General features: G+C 43.6%; 1 protein-coding gene and 2 long non-coding RNA genes across 4 annotated transcripts; 1 reads left to right on the forward strand and 2 right to left on the reverse strand.

Annotated features, from left to right (window-relative positions):
* Nucleotides 1–313: 313 nt before the first annotated feature.
* LOC128457624 (uncharacterized) lies at nucleotides 314–2,535 on the reverse strand. The gene is made up of 3 exons (XR_008341946.1): nucleotides 2,284–2,535; nucleotides 2,026–2,054; nucleotides 314–1,937 (listed from the first exon to the last, which is right to left on the reverse strand). It is a non-coding gene; the product is annotated as an uncharacterized LOC128457624 (long non-coding RNA).
* Nucleotides 2,536–12,749: 10,214 nt separating this feature from the next.
* On the reverse strand, nucleotides 12,750–14,925 carry LOC128457625 (uncharacterized). The gene is made up of 2 exons (XR_008341947.1): nucleotides 14,838–14,925; nucleotides 12,750–13,638 (listed from the first exon to the last, which is right to left on the reverse strand). It is a non-coding gene; the product is annotated as an uncharacterized LOC128457625 (long non-coding RNA).
* A 947-nt stretch (nucleotides 14,926–15,872) lies between these two features.
* On the forward strand, nucleotides 15,873–19,398 carry LOC128457626 (interferon regulatory factor 1). 2 transcript variants are annotated; one of them, XM_053442405.1, is made up of 10 exons: nucleotides 15,874–16,043; nucleotides 16,720–16,812; nucleotides 17,259–17,358; nucleotides 17,458–17,625; nucleotides 17,748–17,788; nucleotides 17,918–18,038; nucleotides 18,150–18,263; nucleotides 18,391–18,419; nucleotides 18,617–18,734; nucleotides 19,101–19,398. In XM_053442405.1, exons 2-10 carry the CDS (start codon nucleotides 16,726–16,728, stop codon nucleotides 19,202–19,204), a joined length of 882 nt encoding a protein of 293 aa, XP_053298380.1. In that variant the 5' UTR covers nucleotides 15,874–16,043; nucleotides 16,720–16,725; the 3' UTR covers nucleotides 19,205–19,398. The 2 variants fall into 2 exon arrangements, with proteins under 2 accessions (XP_053298381.1, XP_053298380.1); XM_053442406.1 differs by lacking the exon at nucleotides 18,617–18,734 and having other exon boundaries at nucleotides 15,873–16,043.
* Nucleotides 19,399–21,037: the final 1,639 nt, after the last annotated feature.

Below are 21,037 nucleotides of genomic sequence, written 5' to 3' on the forward strand. Positions count from 1 at the left end.
GACTACTCGTGCTACAGAGGCCACATCCGCATCATATTCCACTTTACAGTACATAACTTACATCCAACAACAATGTGTTGTTCCATATTCTGGTATCTGATCAGCTCTGATGGGAAGATCGATGATAAAAGCACCAACCAGTCTGGGCAGTATAACACATACATGCACATAGCAACACACACAAACACAAACACAGAGTTGTCTGACCTGTTCTACATCCGAGGACTTCATTTCACGAGGGATCAGAATGTAAACGTTGGATGTACAACCTAATAATACATGTTTAATGCCTGTGAACAGAGAATATTAATTATAATAATAAAATATTTTAGATATAAACAGGAACACAATATTTATTCTGTCCTCTAATATTATAAAAAGTGGTTAAGGTTTCCAACTTTCTAAGACCAATACTGCCACAGCATTGAGATTAAACTTGAGATCTATGCTTGAGATTAAATTCTTCTGTTGTTAAAGTCTGACCACCACACGACTGACTCCTTGTTGATTATTGTGCCTGATTGACTTTGCAATGAAAGTACAAACATTTCCCATAAGCCTTTGTGCATCCCTGCAGGACGACTTATACCAGAAGTGGCCGGTTTTGACGACGTTAATGTATTTTCACTGCATGTGCTGTGTGTCGTGCTCGCTGGCTAATGGGTCTCGGCCACAGTTACGACTGAGCCAGGGTGGATTAGTCTGCATTCGAAAAGCAGCGACAGAACAGGGGGAACATTGCTGGACCCGCTCTAAATATAGACTGACTCCATAACCCACTGACACCGCTGGGCCGATAGCTGGAGCCGAGGAGGCTGTGGATACAGAGAGCGCTCAGCTAGTCACATACAGATTTTGCATGATTATGCAAATCGCACTCTTTGGACGAACAGGGTCATTTGCTTTGCTGTTTCTCACGCAGTTTGATGGCCAACTCTCTGTTCTGTAGTGACCCAGGTAGTAATAATACTTACAAGACTACCTCTATAAAGCTCCAACTAAAACGTTTGTCTTTATTATTTTCGTTTTATTATATTATGTTTCATATTGCACATACTATTAAATCTAAAAACTAACACAAAGAGTGGCTGAAGAATTTGTGGAATCACTGTGGATCATTTTATTGTGACGAGGCCATTCAAAACTTAAATGTAGTCTGTGAAGTTAAAAAAATCCAATTAAATGATCGAATGCTGTTTCTTTGCTTCATGGCAAAGTACGGATTAAAGGTGGTGATTTTTTGAAATATATTTTCGGGGCATTTTCCTTTTATGATCAGAGCTAAAGTGGGATGAAACAGGGGGCCAGGCCTGGACCCAGATCCAGACTCAGGGATTCAGGACTCAATGATATGTGTAGTACCAGGTGAGTCACCAAGGCATCACCAAAACTGCAAGAAAAACTCTACAGGGGAATAATTATTATTTGATGACGGTTGTGCACATATACACATGAAAAGGCTTCTGGAACTTTACCTATGTTGTTTGTTAGCGTGTCTTCCTCTACATGAGGGAATCCAACTGATCTCCAAGTGTATATCTGTAAGATGGGGTGTTAAGATCTAATTCTGATACACACTTGTTACTGACCCCTGCTAAGACATGCAAACATTCAAACTGCTTTTACTGCGGTGAGTCTGCAAATCACCCACGTCTGCTGACTCCCATCGGGACACCTGATACTGGCAGCCGTTTGTGAAAGGAACCGGCTCACGTGGAGACTGCAGGGTTAAAACAAACCAGCGAACGCCACAGTGCAGACGTGCTTACACAGCACATCCTCCTGCCCCGAAATAGAGCGACAGCAGCAGGAGACCCGCAGCCGGCAAGACACCTAATTGGCCTCCAGGAGAGATACAAACATCTGACAGGCCGCCATTGTTTCTCACTCGTTCTGCTCTGCTCATCGTCCAGTTTTAACTCAGTCGGGTTTTGCCTCTAATATTTAAGATAAAAACACACAAGGACAAGTTCAGAACAGCAGAATCCGAACGCCAACATCTGATGACTCACTTAGGCCACGTACGTTTCACTGAAGGAATAAGGGATGGCAGCCTGTGGAGACACAGAGCAGACTTGAGTGCCGGGTGGGAAGTGGGGAAAAGGTCTTAAAAATCAATTATCCCAGTTTTACATACAGTGGCAGCTAAGCCTGGTTATATTATTATATTATCAATATTATATATTGGTTTAAGTTGATGAGGCTGGGCGTTTATGATTTTTTGCATGATGACTTTGGAGGAATTATATTCAACTTGAATTGAATAAAAAAAATGGCACTTACTTATAGCACTTTGTAGTTTTGCTGTATTTTTGAAGAAATGGTAATCTCAAGGTTCTTTAAGGTCGAGAATATTGAGGTTGAATTATAGGGAAACTAAACGGTTCCCGCAACGAGCTAACTATTTGGTTATTTGCTCAGTTGCTTCCACCTCCTCTGTATCAAAGCCAGTGGCACTGTAATGGGTCAAACTCCGTGTCCTGTAGTAACCTTAATAAGTCACCCCAGATTCACACATGCGCACACACACACACACACACACACACACACACATACAGGTCCATCAGTCCGACCCCGCTGCCTCCCTGAAAGACTGTTGCTTCAGCTGCTGTGACAGAAAAACAGCAGGAAAGCTTCATCCCTGCCAGCAAAAAACGCTGACCTTTATCAACATGTGAACTCAAAAACCTCGGAGTTTAATTTGTGGAATGAAAAGCACATCACGCCACGAACACCGAGTTATCGCCGTCGTCCCTGCAGCAGAAACTCATCTGCAGTCGGGCATTTAGCTGATTGGTCTCATGAATGAATGTGCAGCGCACTGATGTCTTTGCTAAAAAATGAGCGATTGTTGATGTGGTAAGATGGAAACTTGCTGTTCACAGGAAAAAAACCTCTAACAACAGATACACTTAGAAAAATAGCATTGGTGGAGGAAGTACTGAAACATTTTCTAATCACAAAATATACTCCAGTAAAAGTACCGCATTAACTCCTGTACTTTTCTACTGCGGTTTTGATAACTGTAACTTTTTTGTTGTGTAGTGATTGCTATAGGAAAAATGTACTGCAGTACAGCAACAAAGTAAATGTACTCTGTTACATCACACCACTGTAAATAAGGGCTTTTAAGTTTTGCTATTGAAAGTTTAAGACTAACAGCTAAATACACCTGAGTCTTACATTGTAACTGAGATTAGCAAATAAAGCAGAACTAAAAGTTGATTATGAATTGAGATCAAGCTCCATATTTAGGCCAAATGACCACTGAGCAAGCTCCGTCCGATGATGAAGATCATGAAATTGATCAAATGTTCGGGAAGAAACGAGTAAGTGGACGTTAAGTTAAGGTTTCTTTCTCAGAGGTCAACTTACTCAGTCTAAGTCAGTCAGTCGAACACCTTGTCTCTGTTAAGAAGACTCCTCTTCTCCATTCATCTTATAAAATCTTTTTTGTTGTAATTTCCTTGGATTTCCATTAAGATATTCTTTAACCCTACCTTTCATCTGTCCACAGCTGTCGTTTTTGAAACGGAGACGGTATAATCTAGCAACGAAAGTACAGTATAAATAAGTATAAATAAAACTTATTTAAATAATCTACTTTAGTACACCTAATGAAGTCTATTCACTCACGTGGCTTTTCCTATCCAAACTACGCAGATGACACCCAACTAATCACCTCTTTTCCCCAATCTGAAACACAGGTAGCAGCATGAATCTGTGCTTGTCTGACTGACATCTCTCGGTGGATGTCTGCACACCATCTGAAAATAAACCTACTTTTCCTTCCCCGGAGGAGCTCTCCCACCCACGACCTGACAATCACCATCAATAACTCTGTGGTAACCCCCACCCAGACTGCTAGGAACTTGGGTGTGACACTCGACAGTCAACTCTTGTTTCGCCTCAATAACCTGTTCCAGTAGATACACGCTGGTCTTTAACTTACCTAAATTCCCTCACACAACTCCACCCCTCCGCTTCCATCACTGGTTACCAGTAGCTGCCCGCACCCGTATCAAAACACTAATACTTGCGTACCGTGCTGCTAACGGGATCGGGTCCAGTCTACTATCTATATTTAATTTAAATAAATAAATATATTTAATAGCACTTATATGGCACTTGGCATATAGCACTTTGGAGTTCGGCTTTCTTGAAGCAAATGTAGTTACTTGATTCTTGCTGTTCCGGGATTGTACCCTCATGGTTGAATGCACTTATTGTACCTAATCTAAACCTCATCTAAAGGAGACGGCAAGCAGCCTCATTCATCTGAAACCCGACAGAATCAGGACGACGTTAAATGTAGCAAATGCCTAAGAAGGAAAATCTGTTGTGGAGAACTTGTCGCAGCATCAATATGTGTCTAGTTTAAAGGAGATGTGAGTTGACACACACACACACGAACACACACACACAGACACACACACAGACACTCGGCTGGAGAGCCTGACAGATGTGAAGAGAAAGGGGAACATAACACAAACTGTATGATATTTCTGAAAAAAAACTTTGGTGTGCACACTGTGCATGAACAGCTGCATTACAAAAATAAACTTTGTGTACTTGAAGATATCTCAATGTACCTCAGCTGTGAAATGAGCTGCGGTTAGATTTGTGTGTTACATGTATGACCAATAAAATGGACCAAGACATGCAAATGAGATTTTTACATCTATAAGTGTCCACTGTCCATCCACAAGATCTACAATTGCTTGAATTAGATTAAGATGATTCATGTTGATCAGTGTCAGGATCTGAGATCAGTTCACAAAAAAGGCTGAATTTGCATTGGAATATACCGATTTGTTAAAGTTCTACCAAATGTGTAGCGGAGGTTTCAGTTTCAGTGAAATGAGGAAGTCAGTTGTTAAACGTCACATTAACGTTGCCACAAATGGCTCGATTGAAGTGAGCGGTGGCTTCCCTGGTGAGTGGTGAAAGGAGGAGCCCGCTAGCGCAAACATAAAGGAGTAAAATGAGTAAAACCTGAAGACACGTTGGAAATCTGAAACCCTGCTCCTCCTCGACATGTAAATATCACCTGTTCACGAGGCGATGCACCACTTAGCGGAGGCTGTGCCGTGTGAGCACTGCAGGCCGTGCAGGCAGGAGGGCTTGTGGATGGGACAGCAAGACTTCCTGTGACCTCTGAGGCTTAATAAAGTGGAGGAAACGCGAGCCTCAAGTCCCGCCCCATCAGCCCATCTGAGGGCTGTCACTCGTGATTAGAGTCCAGCGTGGTGAGATTACAGCCTATTAGCACAGAGACAGATGAACAGTAGTAACCTCACTCTATCACGGGCTATTTGAAGACATCCTGCTCGCCTTTCTTTTATTCATTGAACGCTGTTTTTTTTTTACAGCTTATACTCACAATGTAATTGCATCTTCTTTCCTCGCTTCTCTATTTTCAAGCATTGATGCCTAATCGTCTCTGCACGACACCTCCTCTATCTCTGTGTCTCTAAACCACTCATCCTCTCATCTCTATCTGTCCCTATCCTCTGCTTAGACCTCCCCCCTCCCCCGCATCCAAACCACTGCTTTCTCCTGTCACCATCCTGTTCATGTGAAACAGCCATTTACCCCCCTCTGAACTGAGATGCTGCACATCAGTTACCTTTCATAAAACAAGACCAAGGGAAAGCCAAAACTAAATGCAACTCCAATTGCAGACAGGTTAAAGCAGCTGTGGTCTACAAGCATCAGCACTTACAGAGGGGTTGCAGGCAGCCAGGGAACCGAAGAGGTGTGGGGATGTGTGAGTGTGTGTGTGTGTGTGTGTGTGTGTGTGTGTGTGTGTGTGTGTGTGTGTGTGTGTGTGTATGTGTGTGTGTGTGTGTGTGTGTGTGTGTGTGTGTTTGTGTGTGTGTCTGTGTGTGCGTGTGTGTGTTGTGTCAGGGGGGCCCAGGAGCGGATATCACATCACCCTATGCAAACCAGAGATTACCTTCTCCATTGCCAGATTAAGCTGAGCCAAGCAAGAGGAGTGCACTGAGATGCGCTCCGGCCTAGTTTGGTCCTCGATGGCCTCCGTATCACACCACTCTGAGCTCGAAAGCCGCTACGCTCGCTCGTCACCACACCCACCGCCCCTCCCTCCCTCTCTCTCTCCCTCCACCACTCTCTCTTTCACTCTCCTCTCTCTCTCTGACTCCCTCCCCCACCTATGCCATGCTCATCTTCACCTTCGCTAAATAATACACACGCTCGATGCACGAGGCATAATGACCCACCAGCCGGCACATGTACATGTACATGTACAGTAAACAAACGCTGCTTATACACACCCACACAACATGAGGCTGCTCCCTGTCTGATTTGACTATCAAAGGGAGAAGCAGGTAAGGCAGGTTCCACAGCAGACATTATTTTTTCCACGCTGAGACTACTTTTTGGATAAGTATAGAAAACATAATAGATTTTATATAACAAATATTTAACTTAGTTTTTCTTGTGAATGTCCTTTACTGCAGACCTGCACAGTGTGCATCCTGTCATAGATCTTCATCGTTTTTAAAGGTATGACTCCAAAACAGGCTGAAAACGATGGAAGATGCTCTCTCCACATTATTAGTTTTCCGAGGAATTAAGAGAAAGTTTGTCTTTTATGCAATCAAACTATGATAATTTATGTTTAGATTACGCTTTTTGAGGGGTTTTCTCATTTCCTTGATGGTCATTTATCGATAGGCTTTTGAAAATAATGAGGAACCAAACACATCTGAGGATTTTTATCCAAAAGGAGCAGGATGATAGAAACAAAAGGCAACGTACGTCACTTGGAGGAGGGACCGATCTATAAGAGAACTATTTAAGTACAGGTTAGAGGCAGACAGACCTGGTTCAGCACTTTAGGTCGAGCCATTACTGCCCAGCATCCCACAATATGGAACAGGATGTGTTATATGCTGAAACAGCAATAAGCCACTCAGAGGAATTGGGATCTGGCTGATATCATTGATTACACTTTGGAGCTGAGACTCTTGTGTTGAGTGTATGTAAAGAATTAAAATCACATCTCTGACTCGGAGTTCTAACTAAACACACACTCAGATAGATAGCGATTAGATAAGCTTGAAAGACTTAACGCTAAACATGTATCCTGATGAAATGATCTCAAGAGTTTATCTCATGACAACAATTTTCTATATTTTGGATTTTCTTTGGCCATTACTTTTAAATTATGTTGTATAATTGTATCTGCTCTCTGATTTGGTGCCTCTGATTATGAATGACATTGCATTTATTAGCTTTTTTTCTTTCATATTTTGTATAAATTGTTTGTCTTTGTGAAACACTTTGTAACATCTGTTTTGAGAAGTGCTACATGAATAAAGTTATAATTTCTATATATTCATTATTAGTATGTAATAGGTTTGCCCATTACTTTAACACATATAATAATTGTCTTGTTTTTGCCCAAGGGCTGATCGAAGCCACCACAGGTCTTTAAATAAACATTAGTCAAATGTGTCATAAATCTCCACAAAGGGCCCCGTGTGGTTTTAACGTAGTCGGCAATTTTTTTCAGCCAACAATTCCATCTGTTTTCACAATGTCAGGCCTCAGTTTGGATTAGCTAGGCTAGCAGTTATTAAATATGCAACACCTGCAACCTGGTAACAGGAACTTTTAATATTAATGAGCCAACCAAAACCCCAACTGGTACCGGTTGTTTGTCCCTTGGCAACCACACATGCGGTGCAGCTGCTGCTGAAAACCGATTCTCTTTTAGAAGAAAGGAACAAAACAAAGCCCTGTTTGCCATTCGAATTTAGCCCTGGACATGGAAACAAGCACCACGATCCATTGTAAGACAACGAGGATTATACACATTGCGTATAAACCCTAGGTCTACATTGTGCCTTATAGAGCGTTGACAGCCTGCAGGGGAGTGGTACCCAGGGGGTCTGGGTGGTGTCGGCTCATACAGCAGGAGCATGGCGCCTCAGCGCTCCGGTTTGCCGGTAGGCCGCAGGATTTTCAGCACCCCCTCTCTCGTGGACAGCTCCGTCCAATCAGCCGCGGCCATCTGAGAACACGTCATGCTCCCTCATCCTCCCTCCCCCCCTCCATCACTGAGACATGGCGGAGGACATCACAGTCAAAACGCTGAGTTTTCACAACCGGCGAACACGACGAGCCACTCTTTGATTAAGAAGTAGAGAGGGGTGACGGTCCAATTAAACATGATCCATAACGGGGAGACGGGTCGGTTGTGAGATGTGCGCTAACGGAGAGGGGGTGTTGAAATGACGTGTGTCCGGTTTTCACGCACAATGTCACACGACCTTAGCATCAGGCCGGCATCAAATCCACACGGCGTTTTTCTTATAATTCAGTCACGTTTAGCTCTTAAGGAGAACGAGCTCTTCTTTCTCTGGTGGGTTGGATTCAACGTTAAAACACAAACTCAGAAATAAAAGCCTGTGATCTGCAGAATGACCCACATGCACGCGTTCAGCTGCATGGCCCCAGCCTGATTAAGAGGCAACCCCCCCCAGCCTGACAGCAGCCCTCCGTGTCGCCCCCAATAAGAGGGTTCACAGAGCAGGGATTCAAACACTGTAGATGCTGAGGCCCCCTTCACACTGGGGTGTTGCACGCCCGCTTGCATCGGTGTCGGCTGCACGTGTAGTCTGGTAAATTAAAGAAATGTCACCGGCGTCATTAGGGCGCAAGGTAGCAGAGCGCCTACTCCAGCCTTTGCGCACAGATTAAAAGCACAATGGGGTGTACGGGAAGAGAGCAAAGGGCACATATACCCAGGGCCTTAGTGAAAGGCAAATACAAGAAATAAAGGCCGGCAATGAATGAGCCACAAAGCGGCTCCATCCATCCATCCCCGGTGAGAAAGCAGGTGCATCGCCCTCAGACCGGGGCCCGGCCATGAATCATGGAGAGCGCACTGAAAACAAAACCAAGAGCTGCACGACTCACCTAAAATAATCCAGAGCGACCCAGAGACCAACACGAAAGCGAGCATGTCTTTCTCATTGAGTCAGCTGTCCCGGTGCAGGAGCGGTTCAGAACTGCAGCATCGACTCTGCAGCAAGTCGCCGACAATCTGGGAGATTAAGGAGGGAGGGAGGGGATGATAGAGGAGGAGCAGGAGAGCAGGAGAGAGGGGGGAGACACAGCACATCAGTGGGAGAGCGGAGCAGTGGGGATGGCGGCGTCCAGCAGGGGTGGTTTATTCCTTTTCTTTTCCTTTTTTTGTGTAACTGTGCAGCTTTCGGCCGCAAAAAAAACCCAAAGCGTGTTGTCTGAAGAAACAGACCCCCGGCGGATCCCTGACGCGTCCCTTCCTCTCCCGGCGGATGTTCCACCTTCACCCAGTTGGCTGCTGCGCAATCGCACGACACCCCATGCTGAAACCGGAGGGCTCATAGGGGAGATGCGACGTCAAGGTTACCTGGGGATGGAATTTAAACTATTCTGGCGGCTGACCTGAAAACCTACAGTCTTATTTTAATTAATCATTTTACTGGAAAATACTAATTGCGGGAACCTGTCCCTGAAATCTATGTGCACTCAATTTGATTGTTATGTGGGTGAATGTGCAGCCAAAGATGAAGTTAGTGCAAGCAAAGCATGTCTCTGCATATTTGCATATAGATACATGTATTTTAAATGTTGACTTGTTTCAGGCGGGTCTTCCTACATCACACCACTCAGCCTCCACATCCCAGCTTTGACACAGGGTAACTTTGCGTCACAGTCACGTGGTACAACAAGACACTCCCACTGAACTAAAGTAACCTTGAGAAAGGCTGAGGAAGTGACGGAGGCAGTGACAACATGCATGAGCCGCGCACACACACACACACACACACACACACACACACACACACACACACACACACACACACACACACACACACACACACACACACACACACACACACACACACACACACACACACACACACACACACACACACACACACACACACACACTCACACACTCACACACACACACACTATTTAAATTCATGCGTGTATGTAGGTGTTTTGTGCAGCAGGGAAATCACTGGAGCTTCTGTGGTGACATTTCAAATTTAAATTAGCTAATGTTATCTCAAGCTTCTTCAGGCCGACATGTGAATGCTACGCAAATGATGTTGGATTGCTGGACTGGCTGTGCTGTGCTGAATTAAATGCTATTCATTGTATAAGTCGGTCCAAAGTTATATAGTTGCCCCAGCTATTAACTAAAACTCCTCGAGTGTCTCCAGAAGTGGCTAACGTGTGGACTGTCTTCTGTGCTGCTGTCACGTGACTCGCTCTAAACGGGTCATTTGCCAGGATGTGTAATCTGTCACCTGTAGCTGTGCCACCCTCGACCTTCCTGCTCTTCTTTCTCATCTCTGATTCCCCCGATGAGAAAAAAACGACAAGTGGTAAAGAGTTACCCTGCGTGTAGAGACCAAGAGTCCAGATGTTCGTTGATGGCGGCGGGAGTGCAAGTGGTCAAACTGAAGGGAGGGGGAATTACACATTACAAACTACAAAGGTTGCGGGTCAATCTTCAACCTGCAGCTTACCTGGGATCTGCCAGGAGGAGACAAGGAGAGTGAATGCGAGGAGCTGAAGGCGCCGACATTGATTACTTACTCACTTCAAATCAAAGTACAAATAAGTGGAAGAAAATCTTCAAACCAAGAGGATTATCCCTACCCCACTGTCTAGTGCCCCTGAGCAAGGCACCTTACTCCCCCAACATCTGCTCCCCGGGCGCCGTACATGGCTGCCCACTGCTCTGTGTGTCCTGCAACAGGACACATTTCCCTCAATTGCATGAGTGTGTCTGTGCATGTGTTTGGGATTAATAAATAAATAAATAAATAAATGTATGGTATGTTGCTGAGCTAGCAGCGTGTTAGCTACCACAGGCTAACTACAACAAACAACACCGGAGAAGCACTGCAGCGTGGAGGGATGCAAGGAAGAGAATGTGTCTGTGCACATCCCTCCTAAGAACGTCACTGTTACGCTCTATTTCTTCTGACGTGCCGTGTCGCTCTGCTCACTACCTAGTCTACGTTACTCTGCATTGAAACTCTGTCGTGAAACTCTGTACTGTAACTCCAGATGTTACTCCTACATTGTTCGACTGTCCTGCTAAAACTTGAACAAACAGTAGGACGGTGTAACGTACCATTCACAAACATCCTGTTGTAACCGACTGTAAATATGTAGCTGGTCTTTTATAGCTTCAAACATAACGTGACTTTCGGCTGTGTTTATTAGAGAGAGTCAATGCACCAGAATGACAACTGTGATGGGCCTGGTCGCGTGTCACTCAAAGTGCAGTGAGCCAATCAGAGGAGGGGCTCAAGAGGCAGGTGAAAACAGCCTGTTCTGTCTGCAGCTCCAGAGAGAGCCAGAAGAGAGGACATGGAAATACACCATAGATATATCATCTTAGGGGACCAATACCTCAAATTTAATCCCAGAAAGGTCTAAAATATGGGCCCTTTAAGGTCAGTGGCCATAAAGGGAGAAATAAGAGATAACTTTTCCATGAAAGGATGGTAAAGAATCAAGGATTTCTTATATTTTTTGGTTCAATAGGTCAAATTCTTTGATGCAAACATTTGCAAGTTAGAATTAAAAACTAAATACAGCATATGAAAATATCCTTATTCTTGCAGGTATGAGTTTTTAAACCAAAAGAAAAGTGATCAGTAAACATATAGACTTGGTGACGGTGCTGGATCAAAACTACAATTAACAGTTTATCCTGAAGTGGAGGGGGGGGGGGGGGGGTGCAGGGGCATGAATGTCTGCACCAAATGTTATGTCTCCTATGTCTTTTGAAGCCATAAATAATGACGTCATGGTGGCACCAGAACTCCAAGGTCTCTGATTACTAAAGTCTTTACGCTTTATCCTCTGCGCACCATGAATGTCAGTATGAAAATGTCATGCCCGTCCATCAAACAGCTGTCCATATTTCCTAAAGTCTAACAAATTGTACAGTTTTAGAATTTCAGACACACCAAGGCGGGGGGGGGGTGCAGTGAAGATCTCTGCCTGCAGATGGACAGTTAGAACTCAAAACACATGATAAACAGAAGGGAGCAGCAGCACGTGGAACAATAACACGCAGCATGAGGTGTAACACAACAGAGCTGAGCAGACAATCGGACAAAGAGGGAGCGCAGAGACTATTGTTGCGTTTGTGTGGCGTCAGAATAAATTGCAAGAATTAGTCCGTGACAAGGAAAATTCCCTTTAACAAGTCAGCAAGAATTGGTACACGAGTTGCTGTAGTCTCCACGTATAAATGAATAAACATAGTTTTACTATAACGTCTAATAAGTTGCTTCTTATTGCAAACTGTATGTCCGTCCCTCTCAAAGGCCCAACTACAGACCTTTTTATGCTAAAAATGCATATGATTAAAATGATGAACATACTGTAACGGTCACTTCAAAATATTTCAAAGAGCTGCCAAGTATTGTTTTTAATGCTTAATATAGTTCAAATACTTCACAGCTTCCGAGGAGCGAAGCGAGTTCACAAGACGGCAGGTGAAACACGTCAGGGCGGAGCAGACGATCCCAACGGCAGGAAGTGAAGACAAAGACAGGAAGTAACACAAAAACAACTGACACTCAAGGTTATCATAAGAAGGAAATAGGAAATCATAAGAGTCCAATGAATCACTTCAGAGGGGTGGATCGTGAATTGATCTGCTCATTAGATGAAAAATAACAAAACATTTGAGCTAAGAAATGATAATGTTGTAATATGATTATTGTGTTTAGAAATTCACAGTCTATGAGCAATCAAACAGAAATATCCTGTAGAGGATTGATTTGTGTAAAGAGCAGACAGGGAATTAATACAAAAAAGGATGATATTGACATGACTTTAAAGGGAATGGAAGTTTATAGATTGTTTTTTACGTGCAAAAAACAAGAACATGTCCGTCTGCTTGTGGTTTCTTTATCTTTTTGTGTTTAAGACACATTTACAGCACTAAAAATAAGATACAGACGCCACAAGCATGACCCAGTGACCCTCTCCCTCCTCTCCAAGGGAGGGTGACACCTTTATGGCTGATCTGTTAATCATTCACCATGAATGAAACACAAACAGAACTAACTCACCTAAAACTTAAATCAACAATTCCGGAATATGCTGTTTGAAAATAATAAAAATACATAAGAAACTTCTACTTTTCACACCTCCCTCTCCTCCAGGTTACAGTGTTCTTGCAGGCCAACCAACAAGGGCTTGGACCTGATCCAGTGTCAGTGAGCCGTCAAAGCAGATGGTCCGGGGTGGTGGGGGGGTTGGATGCTCAAGCAGCTTGCCTCATGCCAAAGCCTCAAACTACTGCCTTATCCTTGCAGGTGGCCTGAATGATCGCCATTACCCTCGCCGTGTGCACGGAGTGTGAAAAAAGTGTAAGGGAACTGAAAACACCCGGGAAGCAGTTTAACCCAGGCTGGCGTAAAGTCAATGACCCCTGGTGTTAGACTGAAAGGTATATCCCAGGATTAGGTGAGGCAGTAAATGAGGTAGATTTAGGTCGAAACGTGGAGGAGGAGAGGAGGCTGGTTATCTCTCGGTGTCAGTTACAGAGGATATAGTCGTACGGTGGACGGATTCCTGAAAGGGCCCAAGAGGTTATTGTCAGAGAGTAAATATTTGCATGTGCCCTATTTTCTCATATCTGTCCAAAGTTAAATGTACAGGTTTAAAACGAGAATGGACAACATTAAATATATGACAATGTGGTTGCTGGATATTGTTGAAAACATAAATAAATAAATAAAAATGACAGATACATTTCAAGCCAGTTGAAAGCAACAGCTGTACGAGTCTAGACCTTCTTTAATAGATTTATGAGCTTTTCAGCTTCTATTACCTTAAAATGAAGCAACGTCTATGTGTCAAAGGTCAAAAACATGGACTGTGGATAAAGATGGACGACATGACAGCTCCTCAAATGTGAAGCCAAAGCTCCTCAATAGTGGCTGCCTGCAGTTTTGGTCATAAGCTCTGCCTCCTCCATGTTAGCAGATGGGTCATTTTAGGAAGTTCTTATCACATTGATGAATGTCAAAGTTTTTTCCCAGAAAGTTTGGTTTTAATAAGTAATTCCATTTATAAATACTGGGAGGAAGTGGACATGCATTGTCAATCTATAACCTGTAGGGACAAAATAACCTAGTATTTTATTAGAGCAAATTTTGAAAAAGTACTCAAATTGAATGCTTGATCAGTAGAAAGTTTTTTTTATGCCACATCAACTATCCATCCATCCATCTCAGTGACACCTGCTCTGCATCAGCCGCTGAGGACCTGTGGTGTTTCTCTCACACTCTCATCCATCCATCATGTGTCAGTTCAAACACTAACAGGGTGAAGGAGCGGGATGATTTCCCCCTGAAAAGCCAAGTGTCTGTCTTCGCTCGGGAAATTCCACCAAATAATCGCCGGTAAAAACTCCGCTGGAAAAATCCCTCCCATTCCCTTTCCCTTTCCCTCTCCCACTCAGTCAGGCGCTCGGGCATCACACCCGTGGAGCGCGCCAACCACGGTCCACCAGGCGGGATGTCCCTACATGGACCGGAACTAGCAGCGACAGCACCTGTGTGGGGTTTCCCTCATTCCCATCGGGAAAGTGAGCCATGTGCGCTTGTTAGATATTATAATATAAAGCTGCTGCAACACGGAGAGAAAACAACGAGAATTCAGATTCAATGAGATGAAAACATCTGAATGTACACCACTCCCTGCCATTTACGCATCGTTCATTGTTGTCATTTTACGAGCAGATAAGAACGATCGTGTTGCGTAAAAACCTTTGCGTGCTGTCATGCTCTGTTTCCGGGTCCCTCGCTGCTGCTCCCGCTCCTGCTCCAGACACCGACAGGCAGCATGGCCCACTTTAATCACTGTAAAACGCTGCCTCCTACCTGCGACCGAATTTATTGCACCATTTCTTGTAAACGCCTGGTTTCTCCACTGGGTTACAGTTTACACTAAAGGGGCGGTCCCCTGCACGATAAGCACATGTTTATCCTGGGAGGCTAACTTTGGAACGTGGAGCAATGAAGGCGCGAGGGGGTGTGTGTGATTGGGTGGTTGGAGGACTTGCGTTTCTGGGAAATCATTGGAAAGTTCATATGCACATTGTTTTTGTCATGATATTGAACTACTGCTACTAAATTGAACATTTTTATTATCAAGACATTTTTTTTCAAAACAAATGTTTCAACTTGTAAAACACCTCGGGAACTTTGTTCTGGAAGGTGCTGCACAAACAAAGTTTATGACTCTATACAATGATGTCTGATACAACATTTAACAACAACCCTGTAATGCTTCGATATTCATTTCATTGAAGTAAATGACAGCAACAACAACAAGTGCAAAGCTGTGACCTTCTGCTGCAAACATTGCAATAATCACAGGTGCAACATGTCAAATATGTGCAGAGCGACAGTCACTAAAGTATATGAGGGTCTACGTGCAGAAAGCACCCAGAGCTCACGTCGCCGAGCACTTCCTCTTCTCTCTCAGCGGCATGATTTCTTGTAAATGGTAGAGGCGCTGAATTGAAGTGCCAGTCGCGCATGCGCCATTCCACTGTAAAAGATGAATTCCAGTTATACCTTTTCTGCCTTACTGCATGCACACACACTTTATTTAGGCAAGGAATGAGCCTATCATGAATAAACTTGTAGCAGTAATAACTTGAGCGGCTGTCGTGTGAAAAAAAATATGGATTTTCCTCCAGGCTTCGTGTAAGAAATTAGATTTTTTGGCGACGGGTGAGGACACTTTTTGCAGTGCGCACAGGGGAAAACCCGCTGCAGCCTTGTGTATAAATACAGACTGCGCCGTTATCGACAGCTTGTGTTCACTTCTGACCAGGAAGAGTCTGCAAGAGGAAAACACAAAGACAAGATCAAGAGAAGAAGGGAAGATACTCTGGAGAAAACTTACTCCAACCGGACAATAGCTTTTGCGCATTCCCTCTTACGGATAATACAACAACAAATACTGTAAGTGATCTTATAGTAATTTAAGACTTTATTCTTACTCCGAATGTCTCATAGTGCAATGTCTGTTACTGTTCTACTGAGAACAGATATCACAGATAATTTCTTGGATAACGTCTTCAGTGCCATGCAGAAGCCATGCAGAAACTCTAATGTTTTATTATTGTGAATGTGCCATTCACAATAATAAAAAGTTTGGCTTGTTAAACTCTCGCGTATTCACAGAAGTTGATTAAATGATTTTGTGTTGTATAAATGCAGAAGTGCAGGAAGGCGATGTGCGCTGTCCTCAGCGCGGGGTATCAGTTTGGCGCACGTCTCCAAACGCCTCCCGCCTTGAAACCAGTTCGACAAAGTGTTATGTTAACCAGTCACAAAGATTAAATAGAGCGCGCACATTTGAAACTTCGTTTCAAGACAAAATCCATAAAAATACAATCAGGAAGTTACTTTTTTTTTGTAATCCTTCACGATAATTCATTACGTTGACTCCCACGCGTAAACGCCAGTTCATGCGCCCCTGCGTGCCCCGGCCATGAACTCTACTCGCCCTCCTGCATGCGCGTAAAACAGCAGGCTGCAGTTGATCGAAGCACACATACACATACACACACACACACACACACACACAACATTCCCCGTTTATCTAAAGACTTCTCCTCTCTTCTGTGTATTTTAGGCGAACATGCCTGTCTCGAGGATGAGGATGAGGCCGTGGCTGGAGCAGATGATCGAGTCCAACACCGTCTCGGGGCTGCACTGGGTTGACAAGGTAAGAGATCGATTTCCTCAAGCAGCGCATTCGTTTTTTAAACGGTCCTCACCAAAAAAAAGTCTTCATGTACTGAATATCCTCATGAGGGAAGTGATATCTGCAGGGCTCAACGTGTCTGTATTATGGAAAGTTCCTTGCTCTATATTTGCATGTTACTCTCAGCAGCTTTGTTTTTGGTGGCAGTAAGTGTGACTTTCAACCCTGACACCGACTGGTACATCAAACTGATGAAATAAGTCAGCAGTGAGACAGAAATCAAACGAAGCTAAGTTTGGCGTCTGTCTCACAGATGTCCACATAGTCTAATGTGTGCCAAGGAAATGACAACAACAAACGAAAAAATTTAGCGTCAGACTGTTTTGTTTCCTAAATTGACTACGACAGATAGAAAACAGTATCCTATGAGTTACAGTAGATGCTCAGTCTTTTTCTGTACTTTCCAGGACCAGAAGATGTTCTGCATTCCCTGGAAGCACGCGGCTCGGCACGGCTGGGAGATGGATAAGGACGCCTCTCTGTTCAAAATGTGGGCCATCCACACCGGTGAGCAACATACGCACTGTCTACAAATCCAGAAGCAGAGCGTTTGACTTTGTTTTTAAAAGAATGTATGAAAGTGACTGAACAAAGTTCATCCTGCAGGGAAGTACACTCATGGCCAGAACACCGACCCAAAGACGTGGAAGGCCAACTTCCGCTGCGCGATGAACTCGCTGCCTGACATTGAGGAGGTGAAAGACAAGAGCATCCACAAGGGCCAACAAGCCGTGCGCGTCTTCAGAATGCTGCCTGTCACCCCGAAGTCTGGAGGTGAGTCAACTGACAGGAAGTGAGCGAGCGATTTGTGCTCAGCGTCTACTGCACGCTGATCAGTTTGTTCTACAGTTTAAGAGGTCAACCAACTTAAATGTTTTTTTCCTTCATCTGCACAGATAAACACAGAAAACCAAAGGACAAAAAGCAGAGGAGGAAGGTAAATACATATTTTCGATTTAAAATTATGATATTATTGTGATGTGTTGGTGCAGCAGCTAAACATACAACTCCTGCAACTGTAGGCATGTCCTAAATATGTCTTGCTTTTATGTCTCTGCCGAACCAGGTGGTCAAGACAGAGGAAGACACAGACTACAGCGATACTCAGTCGCCCATGCATTTGTCAATGATGGAGGAGTCCACCCAGGAGAACACGGTGGACAGCACAGTGAAGACAGAGCAGCAAGGTGAGGAATAAAACTGGCGGGACAATGTCCTCCGGTCGAAACACTACAGAGAGCAGGGAAAGCTGGAGAACTGGAGCAAGTCGTGTATCTAACGCTGCTGTTTGTTTGCAGTTTGTGGATCGGACCATTTGGTCCCCGACTGGGCTCTCTCACTCGAGGTCGAGACAGATAACTTTTCCAACAACTATTGCCAGAGATTCCAAGTTTCACCCGACCACAGCCCCGGTAAGACATCGACACAACAAAGTGTTAAAGATGAACCCAGGTAGCCTGAAATCAGGTAAATTCAATCATCACCATACTCATGTCCTCTCTCTTCTCTCTCCCTTCCCTCTTCGATGTGAACTTCTAGATTACAGCTACTCCGATGACATTATTGAGGTAAGCATGGACTTCAGCTCCAACTCTTGATAGTAATGCAGTTTTCATTGACAGGAATACCCATGTTTGTTTTACTCTGCCCATTAGGCATGTGCAATACTAATTATAATAATAATTATAAACATGCTCCATGAGATTGGTTGTTAAAAGAAGTGGTACAAATCATAGCTGTACTCAGTTCAGTTTTGCTCTTTCAGATTTGCAAGCAACTGGAGAGAGATGCAAACTTTTTGCCGAGCAGTATAGACGTCATGGGGTTCCTGAACAATGAAGCGTGCACCAGTCCAGGGAGCCAGTGGAGTGACTCTTCCTCAGGTAAATGTTGCAACGGTCTCGTAAACTAAAAGCAAAACTTTATACACATTGTTAGCTAAAGTAAATAAAAGCCCATTCTCCCTGAAATGTCTAAGCAATTGTTTATTGTTTTAGTGGTTCTGACTTTTAGTTCCCATTAAGGGTCATAAACACTGGATCCTATAATTTCCATCATCCCAACTAACAGCACCCATTGTTAGACCCTCTCTCCGTCATTAGGACATAATCAATGTTTATATCTTTGCACTGATCAGAACCACAGACCTCGGTCCTCTGCGTTAGAACACTTCTCACAAAGGCTGCTAATAGCTTCAGCTGCTATTCTCCTTCAACTCACTGACCTTGTGTTTCCTGTTTGTTTCACAGCCGACGACTTAGACGATATGCCACAATACACAACTCTGTCGTCGGACCCCACCATGGACGACCCCTGGAACGTGCTTTGCCATCCGTTGACCTCCATGCTCTGATTGTCCCAGGACAGGACAGGACAGGGCAATTCTTTGACACTGAACTTTAAAGGGCTCCTCCTGACCACCACCCTCCCTCATCCTCCCAGTCGACTCTCCCGTCATCCCCCCCTCCAGACTGTGACAGGCGGCGTCCACACTTTAAGCTAAAGCACGGACCCCTCCCTCAATTCCTCCTCCGACCCGACCGTGCCAGCTCCGAGGGCCTCCCTCATCTCCCTCAACCTTTATGTGAAGTTATGAAGAGAGGATGTGACGTGCACTGCTGTCAAAGGACTTGCTGCTCATCATCTATGTTTTTGGCTGGTTCAACACATTTGTGATGCTCAGTAATGATAGTAATAGCCTGGACGTCTTACTCAGCTATTAATACATGCTCACCAATACTTAACCTTGGAAAAAAAAGGGCTTTAACATGCAGTTCACTTAACATGAAACAGCATATAAATATATGGTGTAAAATCAATTTTTAAGCTTTCTTTCCGTTAGTGAAGTGAATATTAGTGAAAAGGATGATAAGGTGTTTTGTCGATCTGTCTTCTCAATCCATCCTCTCAACCTCTGGTAAAATCCCTTCTTCATAATCTTGCAGCTGTTTTGCTTAAAGCAGTAGTAAGTGGTTTCTGTAAATACCTGTTTTTGTGTGTGTGAGAGTTTTTTTACAATAAATAAAAAATCTTGTAAATATTGGAATGAATATGACTCCTTGTTTTTTAATTTGTCCAGTATGCTTCATTGATTTAGAATTAATTGACTTTTGTCCACTTGAAAACACTTTTAAAACAAATCCAATAAAAACATAAAAGAGCAGGTTATTATCCGACTGTAGAGAACACAAGTTGTTCTGTAAAAGGGCAGTAAATGCTGTTAAAGATTCACCGCTTGTGTTGGATTATTATTCAAAAGATGTTCCTTTTTCCTTCCTTATCTCGATTTCTCCCAAGAATCCCCACACCTTCTGAGGAAATAGAGCCGTTGCACAACATGCACTCTTTAGTAGCAACACAATACTCACACTATCTGTGCCGTCAAAACAACCTCAGTTCTAAACCTGCCTGCTCTTAGTGCTGCATGTGTTAATGCCTCGGGGCTATACTTCAAATTATTCCTCGTCATTAGTGAGTGCTCCTCATACAGTTCTGCAGCATATTATAACCAGTCTGATGCACACACCTAAAGGAAATGTATTTTTGAATTGTTAAATGTAGACTTGACCTCAAATTTTTAAAAAACTTTTACAACATACCCCTTTAGAAGGGTTCTTAATAGAGATACAGATGGGTAACAAAGATAAGAAAACATAATTAAACTATATAACATATTTCTATCTATGAATCTACATAATTCCCTTCAGATAAATCAGAGATGGGAAGCGGAAATGAAGAACATCCTACCACAGAATACCTGGGAGTGGATGTGCACGGAGGCACACCTAGTTACAAATTCAAACACGTGAAGGAAATTTAAATGGGAATTAACAGATTCTTCAGAAGACACAAGACGGGCCAGATGCATTCCGCTTGTGTTGACGTAACTGTGGAACACGTGCTGCCAATCGCACACTTATATATTCTGGCTCTGACCTAAATTAAATACATACTGGAGAGATATTCCAACAGTACATCCCATTAGGTCCCACAGTAGCACTATTGGGAGCGATGCCAGAAGGCCAGGATGTGAGGGCCAAAAAAGTACCTGCTAAACATACTACTCACTGCTATAAGTGTATAACCATTAAATTGTTGAACGGTTAGATACAAGATACATTTATTGTCCCACACAGGACATGCAAGGGGGGAAATTTGTTTTTCTGCTATGACCCATCTGGTGTAC

Source organism: Pleuronectes platessa, chromosome 15 (genome assembly GCF_947347685.1).
Source record: "Pleuronectes platessa chromosome 15, fPlePla1.1, whole genome shotgun sequence".
Classification (NCBI taxonomy): domain Eukaryota; kingdom Metazoa; phylum Chordata; class Actinopteri; order Pleuronectiformes; family Pleuronectidae; genus Pleuronectes; species Pleuronectes platessa.

What these genes read in the sequence shown, in the direction of transcription:
- LOC128457626 (XM_053442405.1), top strand. Translation starts at nt 16,726, where the DNA reads ATGCCTGTCTCGAGGATGAGGATGAGGCCGTGGCTGGAGCAGATGATC. An exon ending in AATGTGGGCCATCCACACCG is followed by an intron (nt 17,359 to 17,457) that starts GTGAGCAACATA and finishes TTCATCCTGCAG; the next exon opens with GGAAGTACACTCATGGCCAG. An exon ending in TTCACCCGACCACAGCCCCG is followed by an intron (nt 18,264 to 18,390) that starts GTAAGACATCGA and finishes GTGAACTTCTAG; the next exon opens with ATTACAGCTACTCCGATGAC.